This window comes from Panicum virgatum, chromosome 6N (assembly GCF_016808335.1).
Source record: "Panicum virgatum strain AP13 chromosome 6N, P.virgatum_v5, whole genome shotgun sequence".
Lineage (NCBI taxonomy): Eukaryota > Viridiplantae > Streptophyta > Magnoliopsida > Poales > Poaceae > Panicum > Panicum virgatum.
Genome location: NC_053150.1, coordinates 49,281,487 through 49,303,172, shown reverse-complemented (window position 1 = coordinate 49,303,172; position 21,686 = coordinate 49,281,487). Strand labels below are relative to the sequence as shown.

The following is a 21,686-nucleotide window of genomic DNA, read 5'->3' as shown; positions in this document are numbered from 1 at the left end:
GCAAGTAGGTGCGCCGGCGCTCCGAAGTCTAGCGGACGTGCCCCTCCTCCCCACGCGCGCTGCTCCCTTGCATCTGGGCCGCCCCTGTAGTCCAACGCCGGCGTCCCGCCCCTGCAGACTAGCGCCCGGCGATCTGCCCCTGCAGTACAGCGGCCGGCAACCCGCCTCCTTTGCAGCACCCGCTTCCCTCTCCGATTCTTCTCCACCGAACAATCAAGATGCTAGCAGCTGCAGCCCTTGCAATTTCTCCCTCCCTCTCACAAACCAGCGTGCATCTGTTCGTGTTCTTCCACGGCTCGCCCGATTCGCCGTCCCTAGATGCAGCCGGTCGCAGCCACGAGCACCATGAGCTGCGTGTCGCCGACTTGCACCCGTTCCACCCGTCCTCGTCACCGTTACATCGCCGGAGCGCCACCGCCGTGAGGAGCCGAGCACCGCCGCTTCCCTTGCACCGATTCGTCGTTCCCGCTGCACGCCGGCGAGGACTGATGCCACCACGTGCACCTCTCGCCAAGACGCATACAATCTCCGGGTCCTCGTCGCCCATTAGCCACCACAGCGCCGTCCCCGCTTGGACATCCTGTGCGTCGGCCGCCTCCTCCGATTCCGGCAGCCACGTTTGTCCCCCGCCCCTGGTAAGCACTCAACCGAGGTCACCACATCCTCCTCTTTCCATTCCCCAGCTCGACCGAGCCCCTAGATCACTAGAACACCGGCGGGCTCTGTGGCCAAGGCCGCCAGTCCGCCATGGCTGAAAGCTTCAACCTTTTTGTGATAAGGCCCTCCGAGAAGGTGGCGTTAGCGGCGGGTGCGGCGGCCCTGTTCGCGACGGCGTCCGCGCCGGCGGCGGGACGCGCCTGCTCGCGACGCCGTCCGCGCGCCGAGGCCTAGCACCACGCCCCTGTCACCGCGACGGCATCCACGTGCTCCGGCCATGGGCCCTGCTCGCGACGGCGTCCGCGCCGGCAGCGGGGCGCGTCTGCTCGCGACTGCATCCGCGTGCTCCGCCCCAGCGCAGGCGGCCCGGCTGCTTCGCGCGCTGCCTCGCCACGACATGCGCTCCATGTTTCTCGCGCGCGGAGGCCACGTCGCTCGTCCCTGCGTTGGAGGCGGCGCCATTCTTCCCCACGGGGGCCACGTTCTGCCTTCTCCAACGCCGGCCGGTCCGTGGAAGAGATGGCGTCACTGACTTAACTGACAGAACTGACAGAGTGCTACATTTGGGTAACGTTGGAGCTTTTTAGTGATATTTTACGGTGCCAGATGGTTTTAGTGGTATTTTACTAAAGTCATCGTCTTTTGATGCTACACAGCCAATTTTCCCATAAGAAAAATCCACGGGATAAGATGGAGAGGGTTTCATATGTTGGCGACGCCGACCGATGGGCTCGACACTTATGTCAACTTTGGAAAAACTCCGTAAGATGGAGAGGGTTTCATATGTTGGCGACGCCGACCGATAGGCTCGACACTTATGTCAACTTTGGAAAAACTCCGTCTCTTATACCAGTCTTAGTGGGAGTGTCATCGACATAGTTATCAAGACTGGAAACTTAAGAACTGTGCCAGTGGAGTGTCATGGTGATGACACCCCTCTCACATTTCATGACACTACTCTTTCCTCTCTCTCCTCATACTATTAGCATATGTTAGTAAATTTAATGTTCATAACACTTCCATACCACTGAGATCGGGCTTATCCGCCGCCGGGGCGCGTCACCTGCGCAAAGCCAGGCACTCGTACACGCAACCGTAGATAGAAGCAGCAGCAAAGCCTTCGTCTGGTGCGGTGGTGCCGACCCGACGATCAACGGAACGGGTACGGGACGCCCTTTTTCCCCGTCCCCAATGGGGCGCACGGATGGAAAGGGTTGGTCGCCGGCACTTGTCAGTGCGGATGCCGCGCGCGATGGGTGGCGGTGGAGCCGGAAGGCGCGCACAGGGCGCCGGGCCGTGTGTCTCGGCCGCGTGTTGCGTCCTCGGCGTCTCGTACGCGGGTGGTGGTTGGGTTCCTGACTCCCGGTTGGACGAGCGGCTCACCGCTCCTCGGCACGGCCACCAATCCCCAACCGCTCCGGCGGCGGTACCACGGCCTCGGTTCGGCCGGGTACGAGGTTGGAGGAATGTTCAGGTGGGGGAATCGGAGATCGCTCGCCGGCGCTGGCGCCGCATGGCCGGCTCACCCGCCCTGCCAAACCACACCGAACCCAGACGCCCGCAACGGCCGCCGGCACGCCAACCGGATGGGCTCTGGCTGCTGCTGCGGCGGCGGCGGCGGCAGCGGCGAGAGCGAGAGCGACGGGTTCCGGCGTATCCTATGCCAAGTAAAGCAACGACCTCACGGTGCCGTGCAGGTGCAAGCCGAGCCGATCGGCGGCGTCATCCCGGTGGTTAAGCTAACTCGACCGCCACACGACTTGATTACAAGTACATGATCTTGCAAAAAAAAAAGAAAGAAAATCATCAGTGTTGGGCTGATTTGGACACTGCCGCCCGTTTACTGGTCAAAGCACAATCAGAGCAAGTATAATAAGGCTGAGTCAGCCGGCTGAATAGAGTACACGTCAGAAAAAAAACATGATGTGGCAGTGAGAGAACAGAAGAGAGAGAACGGGCCGGCGCTAAACTCTTCGTCCGGCTGAGACGCACCACGCCGCTCGTTCCCAGCCGGTTGCAGACGAAATTGCCGACGCTTCGCTCCCCACCTACCTCCCTTCTCGATCTCGTGCGGCACCTGCTCGCACGCGCCTTCCCTCCGCTCGCCTGTTCGCGCCTCCACTCGCCCTCCAGCTCGCCCGCGCCTCCCTCCGCTCGCTCGCCCCGCCCCTCCGTTCGCCCTCCCGCTCGCTGGTGCCTTCGCTCGCCCGCGCTGCCGCTCGCCCGCCCGCGCCGTCCTCCTGCTCGCCCGCACCGCCGCTCGCCCGCGCCTCCATGGACTCGCAGCAGAGCGCGTGGAGCAGGAACCAGAAGGTGCCCGAGGCGGGCGCCCGCACCCCGGCCGCGGCCCCGTCTCCGCCCGCGGAGTTGCCGTCCCCCGACGACCGCGCCGACGAGCGCCGCAGCTGACTCTGCGGCAGCAGCGACTTCATCATCGCCGCCGGCACCCGGATCTGGCTCTGCCCTCCGAGCTGTATGGACTCAGGGATGGCCACAAAGATGTAGCCACAATGGATGATAGTCTTCCTATGTAAAGCATTAAATACTAGTATGTTTGATACAGCCTACCTCGCAGCCAGCTTGTTATATTCACATGCTATATGTGACATGGCAGAAGCTCTCAGTCGGCAGTCGGCTGGCTTATTAGCCATGCTCAGCAAGGTGCTGTTGCAATCTGCTGATGCTCTGTACTGCACTTGTTTTTTTTTTCTCAGTTCATACTACTATCGGATTCCCCGGATTTCAATCATGCAGCGCGGGGTTTATCTGTTCTTGGTTTTTTTTTTGGTTGCCATCGCGAACGCCGACGGACAGCGACAAGGGCGTGTGGAGAAAGGCGCGGGCGCGGCCAGCAGAGCCAGAACGAACGATCCAAGCGCAGAAACGAAGCGATGGGGGTTTCCGGCCGGGTCTGCGGCCGCACGGTGCTCGCGGATTTGGAGGCTTGCGCGCGGCGCCGGGTGCGGACAGGGGACAAAGGCTTCGGCGGCTCGGCAACGGCACGCGAGATTCCTGGCGTGCGCAGGGTTTTCCTAACACATGGGAACCGGTCCGGTTTGATAGGTTACCGGTCAAACCAGTCCGGTTCGGTTCCGGTTTGGGCCAGTACCAAACCGGTCCGGTCCGGTTCCGGTTTGGGCCAGTACCAAACCGGCCCAAATTCAAAATTTAAATTTAAATTCAAAAAAATGAAAAAAATTCTAAAAATACTTCAAGGTGCGACGAATCTAATGGTGTTAAATTTTCTCAAAAATTCGTTCATTTAGTATTGTTTGCGGGGATTTGAAGTTAAACAAAAAAATGTGCATACAAAAGTATACAAATACAATGTAAAAGTAGTACAAAAGAGGGTTGGAGGGTTTATTTAGACTAAAATATATTATACAAACATTTATTTAGTATACTTTGCGGGCATTTAAATTTAAACCAAAAAAGAAAAAAATTTGAATTTGACCGGTTACCAGGCAAACCAGTCAAACCGGCCGGTAAACCGGTACGAACTGGTTGAACTGCGCCTTTTGAATTCAAATTTGAATTCCACCGGTTCCGACCAGTAACCGGTCAAACCGGTCCGGTAAACCGGAACCGGAGCCCGGCGGTTACCAGTTAACGGTCGGGAAATAAAACCCTGGGCGTGCGGGGGCAACCTCCGCGCCACGCGCGCGGGGATGGGGGAAGAGGCCGAGGAAGGAGAACGTGGGTGGGAGAGATGGATGTGCCGAGAGCTCCTTGGAACTGAAAGTTTCAGGGACATGAGGTCCTGTTTAGTTCCCACTCCATAAACGCAAAATAACCGTAAACACATTAAAGTGAAAAGGAATCTTGCTAATTTGAAGTACTAAATGAAGTCTATTTACAAAACTTTTTGCATGGTTGGGCTGTAAATCGCGAGACGAATCTAATGAGCCTACTTAAGCCATGATTTGCAACAGTGTTACTACAGTAACCATCCGCTAATTATTGATTAATCATGAATTAATTAGCATCATTAGATTCGTCTCGCGATTTACAACCCATCTGTGCAAAAAAGTTTGTAAATAGACTTCATTTAGTACTTTAAATTGGCAAGATTCTCACGCAAATTTTTTTTTGCGTTTACAAGTAAAACAAACTAAACAGACCCTGAAAGGGATGTGTGGTTAGTGGTGCTTTCAGAATCTGTGCCACTGACTGACCTCCAACCAGGAGTTGGGTGTGGGTAGGGACAGTAGCGGGAGGGAGGCAGCAACGCTTTTCTCCAGGTCAGAACTCTGACTTGCTGGATCAAGCGGCATGGTCCCAGCTGGCCTGTTAGGTTTGAGGACCCATAAGGTCAACCTCAAGTTTGGAAATGAAAATTATTAAGACCTCACGTCACATGCGTGTCCATGCACGCAGAGCATAACAGTGACGCCTTCCTGGCTTTGAATAATACCGGAATGCTATCGTTTTACAGTTTACTGATGCTTTTTTTTAACTCCCAGAAGCACTGGGGAGTCATCTAAGAATTTTAAGCGTCCGTATTGACCAGACTCAACACAGATGAGACTGTCCGAATAGTTTCGGAACGCGCCATACTGAGGCACTCACACTACACACACGCGCGCGCACACACTCACTCCTCAGCACCCGTGGGAAAATCCCGCGCCGGGGTGGCCTGCACACCAGGAGCGCACACTACCCGAGCTACGGCTCGGTCCCGACAGTTTACTGATGCTGTTTGGACGAAGAAGTAATCACTCTGTTCGGCAGCTCCAGCAGCCTCTAGCCCAACAGTATTTTCCTTTCACACCGCTCCAGCACCAGCTACCAGCCACCAGCAAACCACCAGTATTTTTTTCTCACACTATTCCAGCCACAAGCTTGAGCTCCAACCTAGATAGAGTGAGTATTGTTTGCCCCGGTCTAAACACAAGATGCGCCCATGTTTCAAGTCTCAACTCTGTGATGTTTGACCAACGAACGACCACCTAGACACCTAGTAGGAGTTCTTCAGGATGGTAAAAATGAAATAGCAGTAAGTACACCATGTTACGGACCGAAACTACTGTTTAGGGTGGCAATTGGTCAAAAGCATGCGCCTACTCCTAGGTTAGAACCGAACCCACTAGGGGCGTGTTTGGGACCGCGATTTCTGCAGCGGCGGTGGCGCTAAGCGAAGAATCCCGCCAAACGCTTCGCGTTAGACGTGCGTCTGGCCAACGCCTGCAGGAAAAAAGCGAAACTTTGCTTCACGTTAGACGCGCGACTGGCCAACGCCTGCAGAAAAAATGCGAAACTTTGTACTGGGCGAGGGAAAAGCGGAGAAGCGGCGTCCGTAAGCGATGCGCGGCTGGTGCTCGCGGTGCCAAACAAACAGGGCCTAGGTCGATAAAGCTTGGCGCTTTTTCTTGGAATTCCGCGCCCACGTTCCCCCTGGATCGGACACCTTGATGGAGACCGCAACCGACTCGGCCGTGCCGTGCCGTGCTGTGCCTATCATTCTTCAGACTACACCCCGTGCGTGCATGACATGGCAATGGCATGCGCATGATGATGCACACTCTCTGTTGGGTGGAGCTGGTGCACGCAGCACAGTGCACGGGCCATTTCTGGGATAGAAGCTCCCGACCCGGCCGGCGGCGGGTTCCGGATCGCAGTCGGTGGTCGGAGGGCTGGCTGAGGTGAGCTGTGTGATGGACGGGTCACCGACGACGACGAGAGAATGCGACCGAGCTGCTGGTTGGATCGAGCGTCGACACGAGCGAGGGCACGGAACGCCCGCCTCGGCCCGGTGGTTGCGCCGCTGCAATCAGTTGTTCCGGCCTCCGGCCTGGCGGCCCCTGCCGTTGGCGCCGCATTCCTGTTCCTGCCCGTTGGCTCCCCTCTCCGCCGCAGTCCCGTCCCATGCTCCCATTCCCATCCCCGCCGGCCCCCACGCTGCCGCCGGCCGCTGCGCCCATGCCAGAAGGCAGGCAGGGGCTGTTGCGTTGCGTGCATCGAGGCGGAGAAGCCGAGAAGCGAAAAGGGATCGACTTGCACTTGCTGGCGTTCTCCTCCTCGTGCCAGATCGATGCCCCATGCCCGGCCCGTCGATCGGACGGCTCGCTGCCTGCCACTGCAACGACCACAGTGGCACTGTACGCGTGCATCGGCCAACAACAGTCATGCGTCCAAGCAACCGGGGTGTGGTTGGTGAAAAAAGTTTGGGTTTTGGTACAGCACACGTACAAATAATATTTAATTATGAACTAATTAGATTTAAAAGATTCAGCTTGTGCTAATTAGTAAGATTATGTAATTAGTTATTTATTTCAACTATATTTAATACATGTTCGAAGATTCGATTTGACATATACGGTGCAAAATTTTTTGTAAACTAAACAGGTTTCGAATAGCAACGGAACAAGAGACAGCCGTAGCGCGTCCATGTACATCGGTACGTGTGCGTCAGTCGTGGAGGCAAGATCCCTTGCCTTTAAGCAGCAGCAGCAGCAAGCGCCAGTACCGTAGTACAGTACTCGACGTGCCATGCCGCGGCGATCGAGCTGCTCGTAGCTCTGGGAATTATGAAAGCCCGTCCTTCGTATCCAAGGACCGTAAAAGGAGCGATCATAAAGCAGAGCCCTTGATCTCTCTCTCTCACAAACTGACGCCATGGAACGTGCAGAACTTTTGTGCAATGTGCTCGTCCAACCTGCACTGTTTCTGGAAGTTGGTCGAGACAAACTTGCAGAATTGGACGCACTCCATCCAGATCCAGCACCAAACGCTCCTACCGATGGCCAGATGATTAGAACCCAGCGCGCGGACTGATGAAGGTGCTCGACATTTACTCCGGCTGCTTGGGTCAGCTCTGCTGCTCAGCCGGGAACGGGTGACGCGTCGATGCCGCTGACTACCTGCATGCGGCAATCTCTCAATCTTGCTCACCTCAGTACAGCCGCAGATGAACCATGGCAAATTGGCAACGAGTAGGATGATGAGGCTACAGCTCAGCGCCATTTTTTTTGCTCCTCACGGAGAAACCAATTGGCTGATGCCTTGTTCTTTTTCTTGGCTGATGCCGGACTCCAATTCAAACGGCGGCCAGCGCACCTTGGCGGGAGGCGCACCTCGGCGGGCCCTCGACATTGTCTCGTCGTCTGGTTCGCGGACAGGGGCGCAGGGAGCGGCGGCCAGACGAATCGACGAGAGGCGGTGTCACACAAAGCGACGAGACCGACTAGCGGAGGGCACACGAACGTGATCCGTCGCTCCGGCGTTCAGACGAATCGACGCCGGCGTCCCTTGGCGGGCACGGCGGCGATTCACGGGCGGGCGGCGGTGTCGATTCACGGGCAATCGGCGGTGGTGACTGCGACCAGGATGGGGGGTGATTTGTATAATTTGGGATTAGGATGGAATGAGTGGGGGTTTAAGTGCAAAAATAACCCACCTGTGCCCCTAGCCATCGGATGAGAATCATGTGGTTTCGATTGGAGTTTTCAAAGTTTACACAGGATGGCTGGTTTCCATAGGATACGCTGCCGAGAATAAAGGCCATTCAATACCTTGGCAACACAGTTTACTGCCTGACCCTCCCCAGCTTGTACACCATGCCACGCCTCATGTTCATGTACGACCGGGAACACAGGACGGTGAGGAAGAAACACAGGACGGTGAGGAACACGAGTTGAAGGAAAAAAAAGAAACAAATGCAACATCTTCTCTGTCAATGTACATGGTTGCATTTGATTTGTCCAGGACGAGATTGGTTAAGTTCACTTCTTGGGCATTTGCTCTGTTGGGAGACTCTGTACAACGGCACGGGCAGCAGGGACAGATCCTGTCAGCCGTGACGGACCGACACGTTACAGTGAAGTCCGTCCGGTGGCACACCCCGTTTCAGTCAGTACCGACGAAGCAGACGGGAACATCGGTAGTGGCTGTTCCGTTTCACTTGGAGAGCAGCCCGAAGTAGGGGTTCTCCATGGCCGATGCGATCTCGACTCCGGCGGCGTTGAGGAGCGCCATGTCGGCCCTGTCCCTCGGCATGACCAGGTAGCCGCTGGCGCTGAGCCTCTGGAACCCGCACAGCTCCAGGAATTCTACGCCTCCTTGCAGGTTACCCACCCTGTCCTGCAGGAGCGAGCATGGTATGTCAACTGAAGATCTTGCAGGGGATCGCAGCATTCAGAAATATGACCGAGCACGACATGTTGCGTTTTTACCATGAAAATAGGGTTGCTGAGCCGAATCCTCCTGAACTTCTCCTCTGCTGGGTTCTTCACTATGTTGGCGATAATCTTCAACAGTGTTTGGTATGCTCTTGTGACTCTGGCACTGTCATCCTACAAGTGAAATGACATACAGCATATTTAACGGTCCCTAGCGTCCAAGTAACACAAACATCTGAATTCTGATGCCTTAATAGGTCATATTTTGCCTTTTTTTGTGACCGGTTATTGAGAAACATAACGAAAACACGATCAAAACACAAGCTAGGAAATGAAGGCAAGTGCTGGACAAGCCTGGAATATATTAATCTAAACCAAGTGAATTTATTTGGTGTTCACAGAGCACCATATTCAGAATTGTCAATGCTTCTGCACCAGTTGAAATGCCTAAGAGACAATGGATCAAAATTAGCATCTGCAATGAACCATTTTTACCTTGTGATTCTTCTTCAGAGTTCGCAGGCAATCTCTCAGTTGTTCTGAAGTTACAATACGTTCAACAGGTTTTACCTGCAGTTAAGAAGCATGTGAGGAATGTGCTTTGGAGGTTTGATCTTGACATGTAAAAGTATGGTGGAAAGACATTTAGACCTTTGTGGGCGTTATGATTGCAACTGAAGCCGCGGCAGGATTTTCCTGTGGCAAACCAAGCCTTCTCCTTCTTTCTGCCTGCATAGAAAGGAAAGGATATGACTTAGGCATCGGGGACGGGTATATCACTGGAACATTTTGGAGAAAGAGCCGATGAGATGTAGTTGCTGAAGTTGAAGGAAATGATGTCACTTTAGTGAAAGCAAGCGCCCTTGAACATAATTCATGATTTAAAGGTAATCTTGACCATACCCAATGAGAACTATGTGGTTTAGTTATGTCCATGCAGTGAACGAAAAAATATAAAGAAAGGCTGCGATATTTCATATAGTTGTGAAAGCATAAAGTGACAAACTTTCAATGTGGAATCAAAGATTATAAAATTTTAAAAATAAAAGATTTATTGGATGACTTCTGAGCATGCTGCAAAAATTTAACTATAGTAAGGTGTAATGAAATGTTTGTACAATTAACAAGGCCATAGAAAAAATATAACAATTAAAAAGGCGCACAAACAGAAAATGACTCCTCTAAAATAATGGACTCATTCTTCGTAACTATTAATACAAGATGGATTTAGGTCCAAATTCCAAGTGAGAAATTCTCATCTGCTACCATATCCACATATCACCTATCCAGAGAAGCCTCAGTACCCATTAAACCATTTGAGTGGCAAATAATTATATGTTGTGAGGCGGGGACAAATAGCAACATACCCTATCATCTGCTATACGCTGTCGTATTCTCTCTCTTGCTCTTTTCACCTCTTCTTGATCTGCTATACGACTTTCCATCATGCTGCAGTAAACATAATATCACTTCTGCAACAAGCAATTTGGAATTGGAAATATCATCACTACATGCATATGAAACAAACCGCTTTCTTTGATTTTCCTCAAGAGTTCGTTTTGCTTCCATAAGATCTTTAGAAGCTCGAATCCTCTCCCTCTATAGAAACAATAAGAAACATTCAGTTGGCAAGAAAATGGCCACATGATATACTTAAATGTATTGTAAGAAAGCACATTTTGTTCTTCCTTCTGTAGTGTTAAGATTTTTTTTTTACTTCTTAGAAGTATGAAAAAAATCACAATACTTGATCATCTTGTAACTGATTTCGTTTTTGCCCCCTTGCTCTTCCTTCCTCATCTCGTTTTTGCTTATATAGTGCTAATATCCTGATAAGTACAGGAGGTTATTAATTTTCAAAAAAAAAGTACAGGAGGTTACACTTACTAGGGTGAATGCATGATAAACAAAATAACTGTAGCTATCCAAAGCAAGGTACAAACCTCTTTCTATTTTCTTCCTCCTGTTCATCCGCATTTAATTCTCGTTCCAACTGGGATGTCTCCTAAAAGGGAAGTTCGGGTGTGACAGAGTAATAGAAAGAATGAAGCACTAATTCAAGATCATATGAGGCAGAAAGACAAGATGCTAGCAAATGGCAGCAACACACTAAATTATAATATATTGATAAAGCAAAAATCGATGAATGTTGAAAGAGTGATTATATTCCAACCCTTCACAATAGCTTAAGCTTTTGGCTAAATTTGTCGTTGCATGGAACTCAATATGTTATGAAATTTCATAGGAAACATCTAAGATATCAAAATTAGAAAGTGACCAAGTACATTGTGTCTTCCAGTTTCAGTCCGTTCTTCTGGTTTCTGCTCCTGCACGGGATCCCTGCAAGGCAAGCATGCCATAGAATATATACTACTGCAACAACGTAGCATAGCAAACAAAAGAAATGCCGACCAGAACATGCATTGAGTCACCCGAGTATTTTTTTTCAAAAATCATTTAACTATGACATATGACTTGTTTTATTAGACCTACCTTGTGCATTGATGCTATACCATACTGATACAAGTAAAGTTACAAGAACTAACACGATCACCAATCACTTGCTAGTATTTTCTAGTGCATCGCCCAGAAGTGTAAACTTGTAAAGTGGGCAGGCTGAAGGAAAGGTTTTGCCCCCACGTGGCTGTTTCATTAAAAGGAGAATGACACTTAACAGTAAGTCATGTGAAATCCCCAAGAAGAAAGCAGAAGAAAAAAATCTTCCTTGAGGTGACAGATTGGAAGTTTAGGTAGCATGGCATCCAACACTGACTATGTCACTCATTTGAAATATGATGTAGATTGCAGATTTCCTCAGTAGAGGTCGATATTTAACAGTCTTACTAAGAAATTGATGGTTTTTCCACTGAAATAGTGCTATGGTATTTCTATTGCAAACCATATATGAAATCATTTAAGGAACAAAAAGTTAAAAACTAACCTCATTCCTTGAATGTCATTCCTTACTTCATTTGATGTGTCACCGCATTCAATGGGGATTTCTTGTGGAATCTAGACCATTCAAATTTCAAGGGGACAATCAAAACAAATTGTTTGAACGAAGTGACATTGTGATAGTGATGTTCGCATGACAATGCGACCGGTTCCCATGAAACTAGAAATGTAACGTAAGTGAAATAAAGGACTTGTGCTAATGAAGAATATTTGCATTGTTAAGAAATAACCTACCAATGGTAGCCGATCAATGTCTGGGTCACTTTCATGTTCCAGAAGCCAGTTTACAGCAGATTCAAGATTGGAATTACCTGATCAAGACATTTGGTTATCTCTCCAATTCACCGAACTACGTACTAAAGAAATAATATAATGAATATTTATAAAAAGTATGTTGCCAGAGCTTCAGTTCAATCACAAATTTTTCATCTTTTATAATTTTATGGAAAATACATATCTATCAACAGCAATAATGAAACAGATAGAAGAAACAAACAGCCATGGAAGGATGATAGCAATACACAAACATAACACTAGCAACCATAGAAATGTCTTCTAGTTATCTATTTGGCCCGTTATCAGCCTATCTTCAGTAAAGAAAGCAGTGTCATACAAGATCTGTTCCTAGTAAGTTCGTTTGAATGGACATACCTGAAAAATGGAGTGCCCTGATTGAACGAGTGGTTGGGAATCCCATGGCTTCAAGTTCACCGAGCATTTTCTTATCAACTTGTGGGACAGCCATAGCTATAAGATTGGTGAACAAAAATAAGAGCAGCCCAATTGCTACAAATACAAAACTGGGAATGGATAAGGGGAAAAACATGTAGCCATACGAAAATACTGGTTCAGATGAAGTAGATGTTCCCTACAACTAAGAATTAATTAGAAAAAAATAGTTGTGCAAGCACAAATAATTACAAAACTTACCGCTGACTGCATGTCCCCCATGATCTTATATAATTTAAGCTCTGTTTGAGGAGATCTATGTTCAGCTATTTTGTTTTTATGTCTAACATGAAAGTTACAATGTCCTAGAGTTAACATTGGAACTACATCTGTGTAGCATCTGTGACCTGTGAGTATGTTAATTCTTGGTCAGTTGGCCTTAATCATTATACATGGAAGAATAGGTACACCAGAAACAGCTAGCCTGAAATTACAAGTCATAATGGAACGACACAAGAACTAGAAAACAGAAGCAACGGAAAAGCTTAAGATTGAACAAGTTTGATGAAGAAATTCACGAGATCTCCAGGTTGCATTGAAATTTGGATGACAGAACAAGTTGATGAAATGATGAATAGAAAATTTACCTTTCAAAAGTTCTTTCCTTGCTTTGTATTTCTGGATCCAAGCTGGATGAATCCTCTATAAGTAGAGCAAAGAGCTATGCGTTACTGCAAATGGAAAGGGAAGTAGGAAAATTAGATGTAGAGGATTAGAGCTTTGCTTCTTCTGTACTTCATTCTTGTCTTTTCTTCCCAGAAGGGTCTTGTGGTGACCTCAGGAGACTGGGGTGACTTGTGTCCTCCTGCAGTTACTTATACCTTCCTTCCTGCTTAAGATTCCCCCCTTGAATCAACAGCCTGGTCATAACTAGATTGATTCCTTTGTTTGGGTTACAACTTACAATCTCAATCAAGTCACTAAGAAACTCAATTACAGAGTAATATTGAGGTTTTACAGTATGACAAGCATTAGATGGTGTCAGCCAGTATACAATTGAATTGCTTTGTCAACGTTGCTTTAGGATGTTACATCCTGACTTTTTGTCACCACTGCCTTGCAGATCCTTTGGTTGGAAAGAATACAAGGATTTTTATTCAAACATCCAAGCACATGAACATGTAAACCTCTTAATAAGAAATATAGAGACAAATGGCAGCATCAGCATGTAGCAGTAGCACCGCACAGCCGTGCTCTCCAAAGGTAAATATTTTGCAACCACTAGCCGAACGAAAGGTATTAGCATGGTCAATTTCTGTCCTGCATGGTCACTTCTGCAATCCACGTGTCTGATAAAGTGCCCAGTGCCATCACCCATACTCCCATAGTACTTGTTGCCTCGTTGGAGATGAATAACATCAGAAGTGTGGTGGCATTGTGTTATCCAATGTTCATGGAGCGCCGTATATCTCAGTAATATAACTAAGCTAGTCAACTCGCACAACGATTATGAAGAAGCCAAGAAGGGTTAAATTTCCTCTTTGACCTGGGAACCTGCATTGATGCTTCAGTTTTTTAGAGAAAATTGCAAAAATAGAACTCAGAACCAAGCAATGACCTCCTGGACGTCGTAAAAATCTAAGAAACCTACCATTGTTTTTCAGAAGAACATGGTATTCTTCTTCACATGAAACTGTTATTTTTCTCCTTTTTCATAGCCCGTGAGATGAGATTCCCTCACCAGATTGCACTCTCGAATGGGTACATTTATGGATCGGCCATGTACGAGACTAATTTTTTGTATTGAGTTTCTGTCACTCTTTTGGCAAAAGGAATCAGACCTGTCATTCATTATTTCGCCCCACTTTCATGGTTTAACAGCTTCCATACATCACATTGGTCTGATCACCTCTATCCATCCCTATTGCAAGCAACAATTTGGCTCGTTCCACCATTTCCCTCTATGAATTTCTTTTATCAGTCGTACTTGGGTATGAAAAAGGAAGATACTAAATCGTGTTTACCAGAAATAAGAGATTGGTCAGAACAATTATTCAGAGTTGTCCGATGAAACTGAAGAAAGAACAAGTTCTGATGTGCTGAACTATGAAGCGACTGAACGCAACAAATTCTGACGTGTAGCTTGTTCGTGTCAGTCATGTTGACGGCGCGGCGATGATCCCCCTCTCTAAAGGAACCATCCTGGTTGCTAGGAGATGTGTAGCTTAATTGGCTTACAGCTACAAGATGTGTACATCTTTTGCCGAACACTCTTGAACTCGGATGAATCCTAAAGGCACATAGATATGTGTGGATTCAGTGCCCAGATCGAATGACAAGAGGTGTCTGATATCCATCTGTTTACCACAAGATATCCAAAGGGATGGAGGTTTCTAATCTTTGAAGCAAACTGTAGCTAGCACCTAGCAGCTTAACTCAACAGGTCAGGTGTCTGGTGTATCCTAAGCTTATCGACCTGATGCCTAACAGGACCAGAGAAAAAAGCACGAGTAATTACTGAGAACGGAACAGTCTGCAACAGGTTAACAACTTAACATCACATTCCAGCTCCATCAAGGAAGTGCCTCCAACAGCCCGAACACTGAAAAGCAGAGTAATAGGGTAGGGTTCCAAAGAAAGTGCAAGCTCCAGATCCCAAATCAAATACATCTTACTATTAAATCAACCTCCACATTTTATATACAGAAGATATTACTCCTCCAATATCCAAATCATAGATTAAGTGGCACAAGTATCATTGTACCTAAAAGTAAAACGACCTCAGATAGAACTCAACGACTTAGCCATACTGACACTACATTATTTTCGGAATAAAGACAGTACTTTTAGGATAGATCAAGCCTAAAACAAACTGAGAAAAGGAAACATTGAGAAGAAGGAAAAGACAGCTTAAGGTCATCCTTTTCGTTCCTAGCTTCAGCGCATTCACTCCTCCTGTTCTCTGAAAAAATAAACAGAGCAAGTGAGACAAACCTTGAGGAAAAATTCAGTAGGACGAGCAGGCCAGTTGTGGCCAAAACAACTCACGAGGTTCATATTTCCTGAAGACTGTACAAATTGCCAAACTGATTCTTCCTCTACACTTTCTGGCGCTTGCTTGAGCATGATTTGTTGTGCCTTATGAACTGAGAGGTGCCGTTCTTCGCATGAAACTTGTAGCCCCTGTCACAACAGTGGCACACTGCATACACCCTGCCAGGATCTGTGGTGTAAATCTTAGTGAAATACAACCAAACTTCTGATCCACCATCCGGACCACCAGTTCTCTTGCGCTTTCCAAGCCGTGATTGATCACATTGACCAACCCATCCGGACCACCAGTTCTCTTGCGCTTTCCAAGCCGTGATTGATCACATTGACCAACCTCACCGAGCAAGCAGTCACGGAGCAAGGTGCTCATGCGCGCTTTCACCTCTTCTTCACGCTCACCTAATGGATAGGATTATGGAATGTTAGCCTTGATACTTGATGCCCGTGCAAAGTTTTCTCTACTACTAAATTGATGCAATGAAGCAACTGAAGACTAGCTGCAGTGAATGAAGTATTTTGGGGATTAAGCTGTTCAATCTATCCTACCGATGTAGTGCTCTTCTTCGTCGTCGTCCCCATTCCACATTCTTTCCAACTCTTTGACCGCATCTTTGAAAATTTGGATTACCTTGCGAAACACCATGCTCCCCTACAATTAAGCAAACGTCAAGTGTGATTAAAATGAAAGCATAACAAAGGTGCTGGAACTTGTATAGTAACAGGTACAATTGGATGAATTTTGAATGCACCATAGAGGTTCATATGGATAACAAAACTAAGTAAAATTTTCACATGTTTAGTACGTAGTATTTGCTGCTACATACTTGAATAATTATTTCTTTGTGAGAGATCCTTATACCTCAAGAAGCAGGTCGGGGGGTCTTGTACTCATCGACCTGGTGGTACTCGAGCATGATCCAGTCCATCTTGGTGCCATTGTCATGGTGGAATTCGAGGGTCCTCTTCATCCCGGCGTACTGCGGCACCGGCAGCTGACCGATGCGGATTGCAATGAGCTTGTCATTACTCTTAATCTCCTCCCAGCGCCCCTGATGCGTCTTCAGGCTTAGCAAGTTCGTGCAGTAGCGTGGGGTGGAAAGATCCCATGGATCCACACTAGCGTTGAGCTCCGGAGAGTCGACCCTTCCCTCCATATTCCCCTGCTTGTAGAGATCAAGGTTTGCGCGAAGCTCACGCAGGATCTCCTGGTCTTCAGTGGTGGACAATGGATTGTTGTTGCATGTACATGTCTTGCTCTTACGGTGCCTTCTGAGGTGAGAAGTGCCATTCTTGGAATGAGCCCTGAGCACCCTGTCACAGTGGTGGCACGCTGCGTACACCACATCGGGATCTTTGGTGTTTATCCTGGTGAAGTGCTGCCAAACATCGTCTGATGATTCTCTATCTGGAGCAGCAGACGCAGTTAGAAACTTCCTACGCTCGTATCTTTCTTTATCAAGACCTCTCCAACTCGTCAACTCGGGCACGCAGAAATAGTAAAAATGAAGCATAGCACTTTGCAGATCCGCCATCATGTCCTTGTTGTGTTCTGTTCAAAATGAAAAATCCACCATCATGTCATAATCCCCATGCAGCGATTGTTGTTCAGCCGTGGAAGAGCTAATATTAAAAGAAATGCAAATGCCACCCTGCAAGTCACCTAAAATTTCAAACCATCCTACTAGTCTAATCCTTTTGCAAAGCTAAGTGCACCCTAGACGTTCTAATTCGACGCTATATCGACATATTTGCTATGATACAACCTTGCATTGAGTAGTATACTAGATCAAATGTGTTGGTGTAATAGCTTTCTCCATGAATCTGACCAAAAGAGTAGTCTTTTGGATCCAAGCTAATATGTGGTTAAAGTCTAGGTTGGGCACACCTATAAGCTAGGGAAATATGCGGGTATGGCATCGAAGCAACAAGCCTGCAGATGCAACTTGAAATGACTTTTAAAGGGGTATAGTTACAAATTGTTGGGCAAAAACTTAAGAAGGGTAATCATATATAGTAGATAATAACGCGGTTTTATCGGGGGATGAAACGTACCAGGGTTGGCGAGTGCTGCATCAAGGTAAACTTCCAGGTCTACGTCAACACCCTTTGAATAATATGGGACCCGATCTGTGTGCTTTTTGTTGAATACCTTACGAAAGACCACATCCTCCTACAACTAAGCACAAAACGTATGTATAGGCCAAATTAATCCATGCTTGCTTGAGGCGGCCTTTATCAAATGTGTTATTTGGCATGGTCATAGAAAATCTAATAGCTAATAGCACGCTGATGCAGCGATGTCGGTATTACCTAGACAAACATGTCATTATCGAGCAGGTTGTACTCGTGGATGACCCAGTCCGTCTTGGTGCCGTTGTGCTCGTAAAACTCCAGGGTCCTCGTAACCCCATGGAAGGACGGCGAGCTGGAGGGCGAGGACGAGCCTTCTCCTCCTCCATTGGAGCGCATCGCGGTGAACTCATCTTCTTTCTCTTTCCAGTACCCAGAATGTGTCCGCAGGCTTGAGCTCCCCGGCTTCTTCGGCATGATGAATCGCCGCGGCAGATCCCATGGGTCAACCTCGGCGAGGTCGGCGGTAGCCTGCAGCGTGCGGTAGAACCTGCGATTCCGCTCCAAGTTCTTGCTGGACATGTCCCCTATCGCCTCCTCGATGGTGCATCTCCTACAGCCGAGGCTTCTGAGGCGCACCTCATCCATCGCGTCGTTGATGTTCCGAAGCTTGGCAGCGGCGTCATCGGCTTCCATCGAGACCGAGCTGAATGAGTTGGCTTGAGCTGGAGGCTAATCTTGGGTGGAAATAAAACTAAAAGCCGCGCCGGCGAGGGTAGGAGGCAGGAAGGCGGAGGGAAGTTTGATTTGGAGCCGGGAGCTTCTCTTTCGGGGATTGGGGTTGGGGGGCGCCCGGCGCGATTCCCCCGGCGCTGGAGGGGAAAGGGTAAAGCGTTGGTGGACGGGGGAGAGCAGAGCTGGAGCGCGGCGACAGTGGAAGCTCGAGACTGACTGGCGACCCTTTTTATCGTGACCAGGATGTGCCGCGTCGGGCTCACCCCAGCCCGGCTGACCCCACAGTCCTACTCAGCGGCCTTTTCTTTTCTTTTTTTGAGGATGATAAAATCGCCAAAATCGTCCCTCAACTCTTGATAAAGGATCAATTTTGTCGTCCTACTTTTCCGTCCAAATTAGTCCCTCAACTGTTGGATTTCGACTCAGTTACGTCCTCCCACCCGTTTTTCCATTCACGCCGTCAGTTTAGGGGGCGACGGATCGCAGCAAAAGACTAGGATGTCCCTTGTTCGACCTGCCGCCCACCCCAACCCCTCGCTTGGGCGCCGGCCCGCAGCAACCGCGCGCTAGAGGCGAGCCCGCGCCGCCCCTTCCCAACCTCGTCGGCGGCGCAAGCAGGTCTTCCCGCCCGCCTCCCCTTCAACCTTGGCGGCGGTGCAAGCTGGTCGCCCAGGAGGGGGCCATCGTCCAGATCGACAACCGCCGCCCAAGAGTTTCTCTGGCTGTCCCTGTTCCCATCCGACCTCTGGCTCGCTTCGGTTTTCCCTACTCTCGTCGGCCTGAACGAGCTGTCCGGCTGTCCCTGATTCCGGTCATCCTGAAGGAGCTGCTCCAAATCTCCCTGTTCATGTCGGCCTGAAGGAGGTAATTCGTAGATGCAGATTGTAATGCATTTTAATTCGTACATGCAGTGTTCAATGTCCCTATTTTGCTGAATTTGATGGTAGAATACATCATGTAGGGTTAAGAGAAGATGGGAGATTCAGAGGTATTACTTGTTAGGTTTCATTTCAATGGGGTATTTGTTATTGATGGAACCTCAGTGGAGTATTGCAATGGGGATTATGGAGTTTCACACATAGATAAGGATAAATTGTCAATCCCAGAGCTTGAAGGCCACCTACTGGATCACACAACTTTTAGAAGGTCTGTTAGGATGTTTTGGTTGCCATTTGGTGCAGCGCTGAGTACTGGATTGAGGATGCTTGCAAATGATAAATCATGCCTTGACATGCTTGATGCAGTAGGATCTGATGGGGCTGTTGACATTTACACTGAATTAATTGGTGAGGATTTGGCTGCAATGAGTGAAACAGATAATGGTGAAGCTGTGTTTGACCAAACTGCAGAAGAGGAAAACATGTTGAATTTGGATGATCCAACCACACATGAGGATGCACAGAATGGTACACAAGTTGAAGAAGAAGAAGAGGCAGATACTGAATATGATGTCACAGGATTTACATCTGATGAGGATGATGAAGCTAAGGAGATAAGGACTAACTACAAAGCATATATGTCTAAAAGGAAAAAGAGACAAGGCATACCATTGGATAGCCCAACCTCAATGGATCCTCCAACAGGGAATGACAGTAACAAGGAAAGTATAACTCAGGAGAATGATTTTGGAGATGGCATTGCATATTTCGACTCAGATGAAGATGTATCTTATGATGATGACAGTGACACAGATGCCAAGAGAAGGAAGTGCAGGTTCCCTATATTTGACAGCCATGCAGATACACCTCAGTTTGCCTTAGACATGTGCTTTAGATTCAAAAAGCAATTGAAGGATGCAATATAAAGGTATGCTCTGAAAAAGAAGGTCAATATTAGGTTTCCCAAGAATGACAAGCAGAGGTTGAGGGCTGTTTGCTCATGGAAAGGTTGTCCTTGGGTATTGCATGCTTCATACAACTCCAAAAGTGACTGGTTTCAGATTGTCACATACAATCCCACCCATGCATGTTGCCCAGTCTTGAAAAACAAGAGGTTATCAACAGCTAGAATATGTGACAAACATGAGAGCACTATCAAGGCTAACCCAGGATGGAGGGCTAGAGCAATGAAGGAGACTATACAAGAAGACATGGGTGTGGAGGTTTCCATGACAATGGTGAAAAGAGCAAAAGTGAAGGTTATCAGGAAGGTAATGGATGCTCGGAGTGGTGAGTATTCTAGGCTGTTTGACTACGCTCTTGAGTTGAAGCGTAGTGAAGCGTCCCCTCATAAGAGAAGACTTAAATGTGATACAAATATCAGTCCCATGAGGCTGATAACACATTTATTACATCAGATGGTACATCACCGTACAACTCTGCGCGGTAATGGGCAGTGAAGCGCCACTATCGCGAGGACAACAACTACAACCCAAACAAGAACGTGAAGCACGAAGAGGTCATCAGAGTCTTGCGCCATACGGAGCTTGGTGACCCTATCCACAGGCAAGGTTGGGTGCAGAACGGAACCCCTACTCAACATCCTTGGGAATAAAGTCTGGATCTTCCTCTGTAAAAATTAAATAAGGGGTGAGTACAAACGTACTCAGCAAGTCCAACCACACCCACGGAGGAGGGTATAAACAGAATACATGCAAAGAGTAGATCAAGGATAAGGCTAGGGTTTAATTTGCGGAAAGCTAGTTTTTATGCATGGGTTTATTTGAAAAAGATTTTTCTTAAAGCAATTCTTTTGTAATTGAGTGGGGTTGATCCACACAGGATCCAAGCACACGGCACAACTGCCGGACACTTTTCCAAAACAACTCACGCCAACCCATCCATTCCTAGAAGAAATACTAGTTGTGTGACTAAACCATAACTCGCCCAGTACCGTGGGCACGGCTATTCGAATAGGTTTTTAACTCTGCAGAGGTGTGCAACTTTACCCACAAGCGGGGTACCACAACACGATCACCGTAGTGTCGGTGCAGACCCCAACAAAGCCATTACCCACCTTAGCTAGACCTAACTAGCCACCATGGGATCCACCAAGGGGACATTGACCTATCTCCGAGGTTTAACCGGGGCATAAGTCACACAGAGCTTATCCCTTCTCCTTAGTCACCCGTTGCTCTCAGCTCTCCTGATGGCTATCAGACTAACTAGTGGGGTTTATGCTAAGCCGTTGCCACATACAACGGTCAAGTGGTTTGCACGATGGTAGAGTTAGGCAAGATGACACATCAACTCGGTCCTTAATTATGACAAGATGGATATCTCCCAACCTTGCTCAACTACACAGGTACGAGCACACCTTTCGGCAATTCACACAGAAGTGTCATCCATCTCATCTTTCTTTTGTTTCCAAAAATTCCACATTCCCCCTTCCCACGCACTCACACATTTTTCTTTTGTAAAACAAATTGTACCATATTCAAGGTCCTAAGCGTTCTAGCAGCGATTAACATCCAAATAGAATAAATCATATTCA

General features: G+C 48.2%; 1 protein-coding gene and 2 long non-coding RNA genes across 5 annotated transcripts; 1 reads left to right on the top strand and 2 right to left on the bottom strand.

The window, feature by feature from the left end:
* Positions 1–496: 496 nt before the first annotated feature.
* Positions 497–1,486, top strand: LOC120680099. Its single transcript, XR_005677466.1, has 2 exons — positions 497–635; positions 780–1,486. It is a non-coding gene; the product is annotated as an uncharacterized LOC120680099 (long non-coding RNA).
* A 6,679-nt stretch (positions 1,487–8,165) lies between these two features.
* On the bottom strand, positions 8,166–13,236 carry LOC120677285 (UBX domain-containing protein 1-like). 2 transcript variants are annotated; one of them, XM_039958434.1, is made up of 13 exons: positions 13,046–13,236; positions 12,381–12,476; positions 11,964–12,040; positions 11,716–11,786; positions 11,060–11,114; positions 10,718–10,779; positions 10,522–10,603; positions 10,303–10,373; positions 10,142–10,223; positions 9,426–9,503; positions 9,270–9,344; positions 8,829–8,948; positions 8,166–8,736 (listed from the first exon to the last, which is right to left on the bottom strand). In XM_039958434.1, exons 2-13 carry the CDS (start codon positions 12,472–12,474, stop codon positions 8,554–8,556), a joined length of 1,050 nt encoding a protein of 349 aa, XP_039814368.1. In that variant the 5' UTR covers positions 12,475–12,476; positions 13,046–13,236; the 3' UTR covers positions 8,166–8,553. The 2 variants fall into 2 exon arrangements, with proteins under 2 accessions (XP_039814368.1, XP_039814369.1); XM_039958435.1 differs by having other exon boundaries at positions 10,718–10,767.
* Positions 13,237–15,045: 1,809 nt separating this feature from the next.
* On the bottom strand, positions 15,046–18,447 carry LOC120679726. 2 transcript variants are annotated; one of them, XR_005677294.1, is made up of 6 exons: positions 17,760–18,447; positions 17,502–17,625; positions 16,309–16,998; positions 15,996–16,098; positions 15,447–15,848; positions 15,046–15,360 (listed from the first exon to the last, which is right to left on the bottom strand). It is a non-coding gene; the product is annotated as an uncharacterized LOC120679726 (long non-coding RNA). The 2 variants fall into 2 exon arrangements; XR_005677295.1 differs by having other exon boundaries at positions 17,502–17,619.
* Positions 18,448–21,686: the final 3,239 nt, after the last annotated feature.

Excerpts from the sequence above, each read along its gene's own strand:
- LOC120677285 (XM_039958434.1), bottom strand. The coding sequence starts at position 12,474 with ATGGCTGTCCCACAAGTTGATAAGAAAATGCTCGGTGAACTTGAAGCC. Across the intron at positions 11,787-11,963 it reads ACATTGATCGGCTACCATTG|ATTCCACAAGAAATCCCCAT; the intron begins GTAGGTTATTTC and ends TGAATGGTCTAG. Across the intron at positions 10,224-10,302 it reads GAGGAAAATCAAAGAAAGCG|CATGATGGAAAGTCGTATAG; the intron begins GTTTGTTTCATA and ends TGTTTACTGCAG.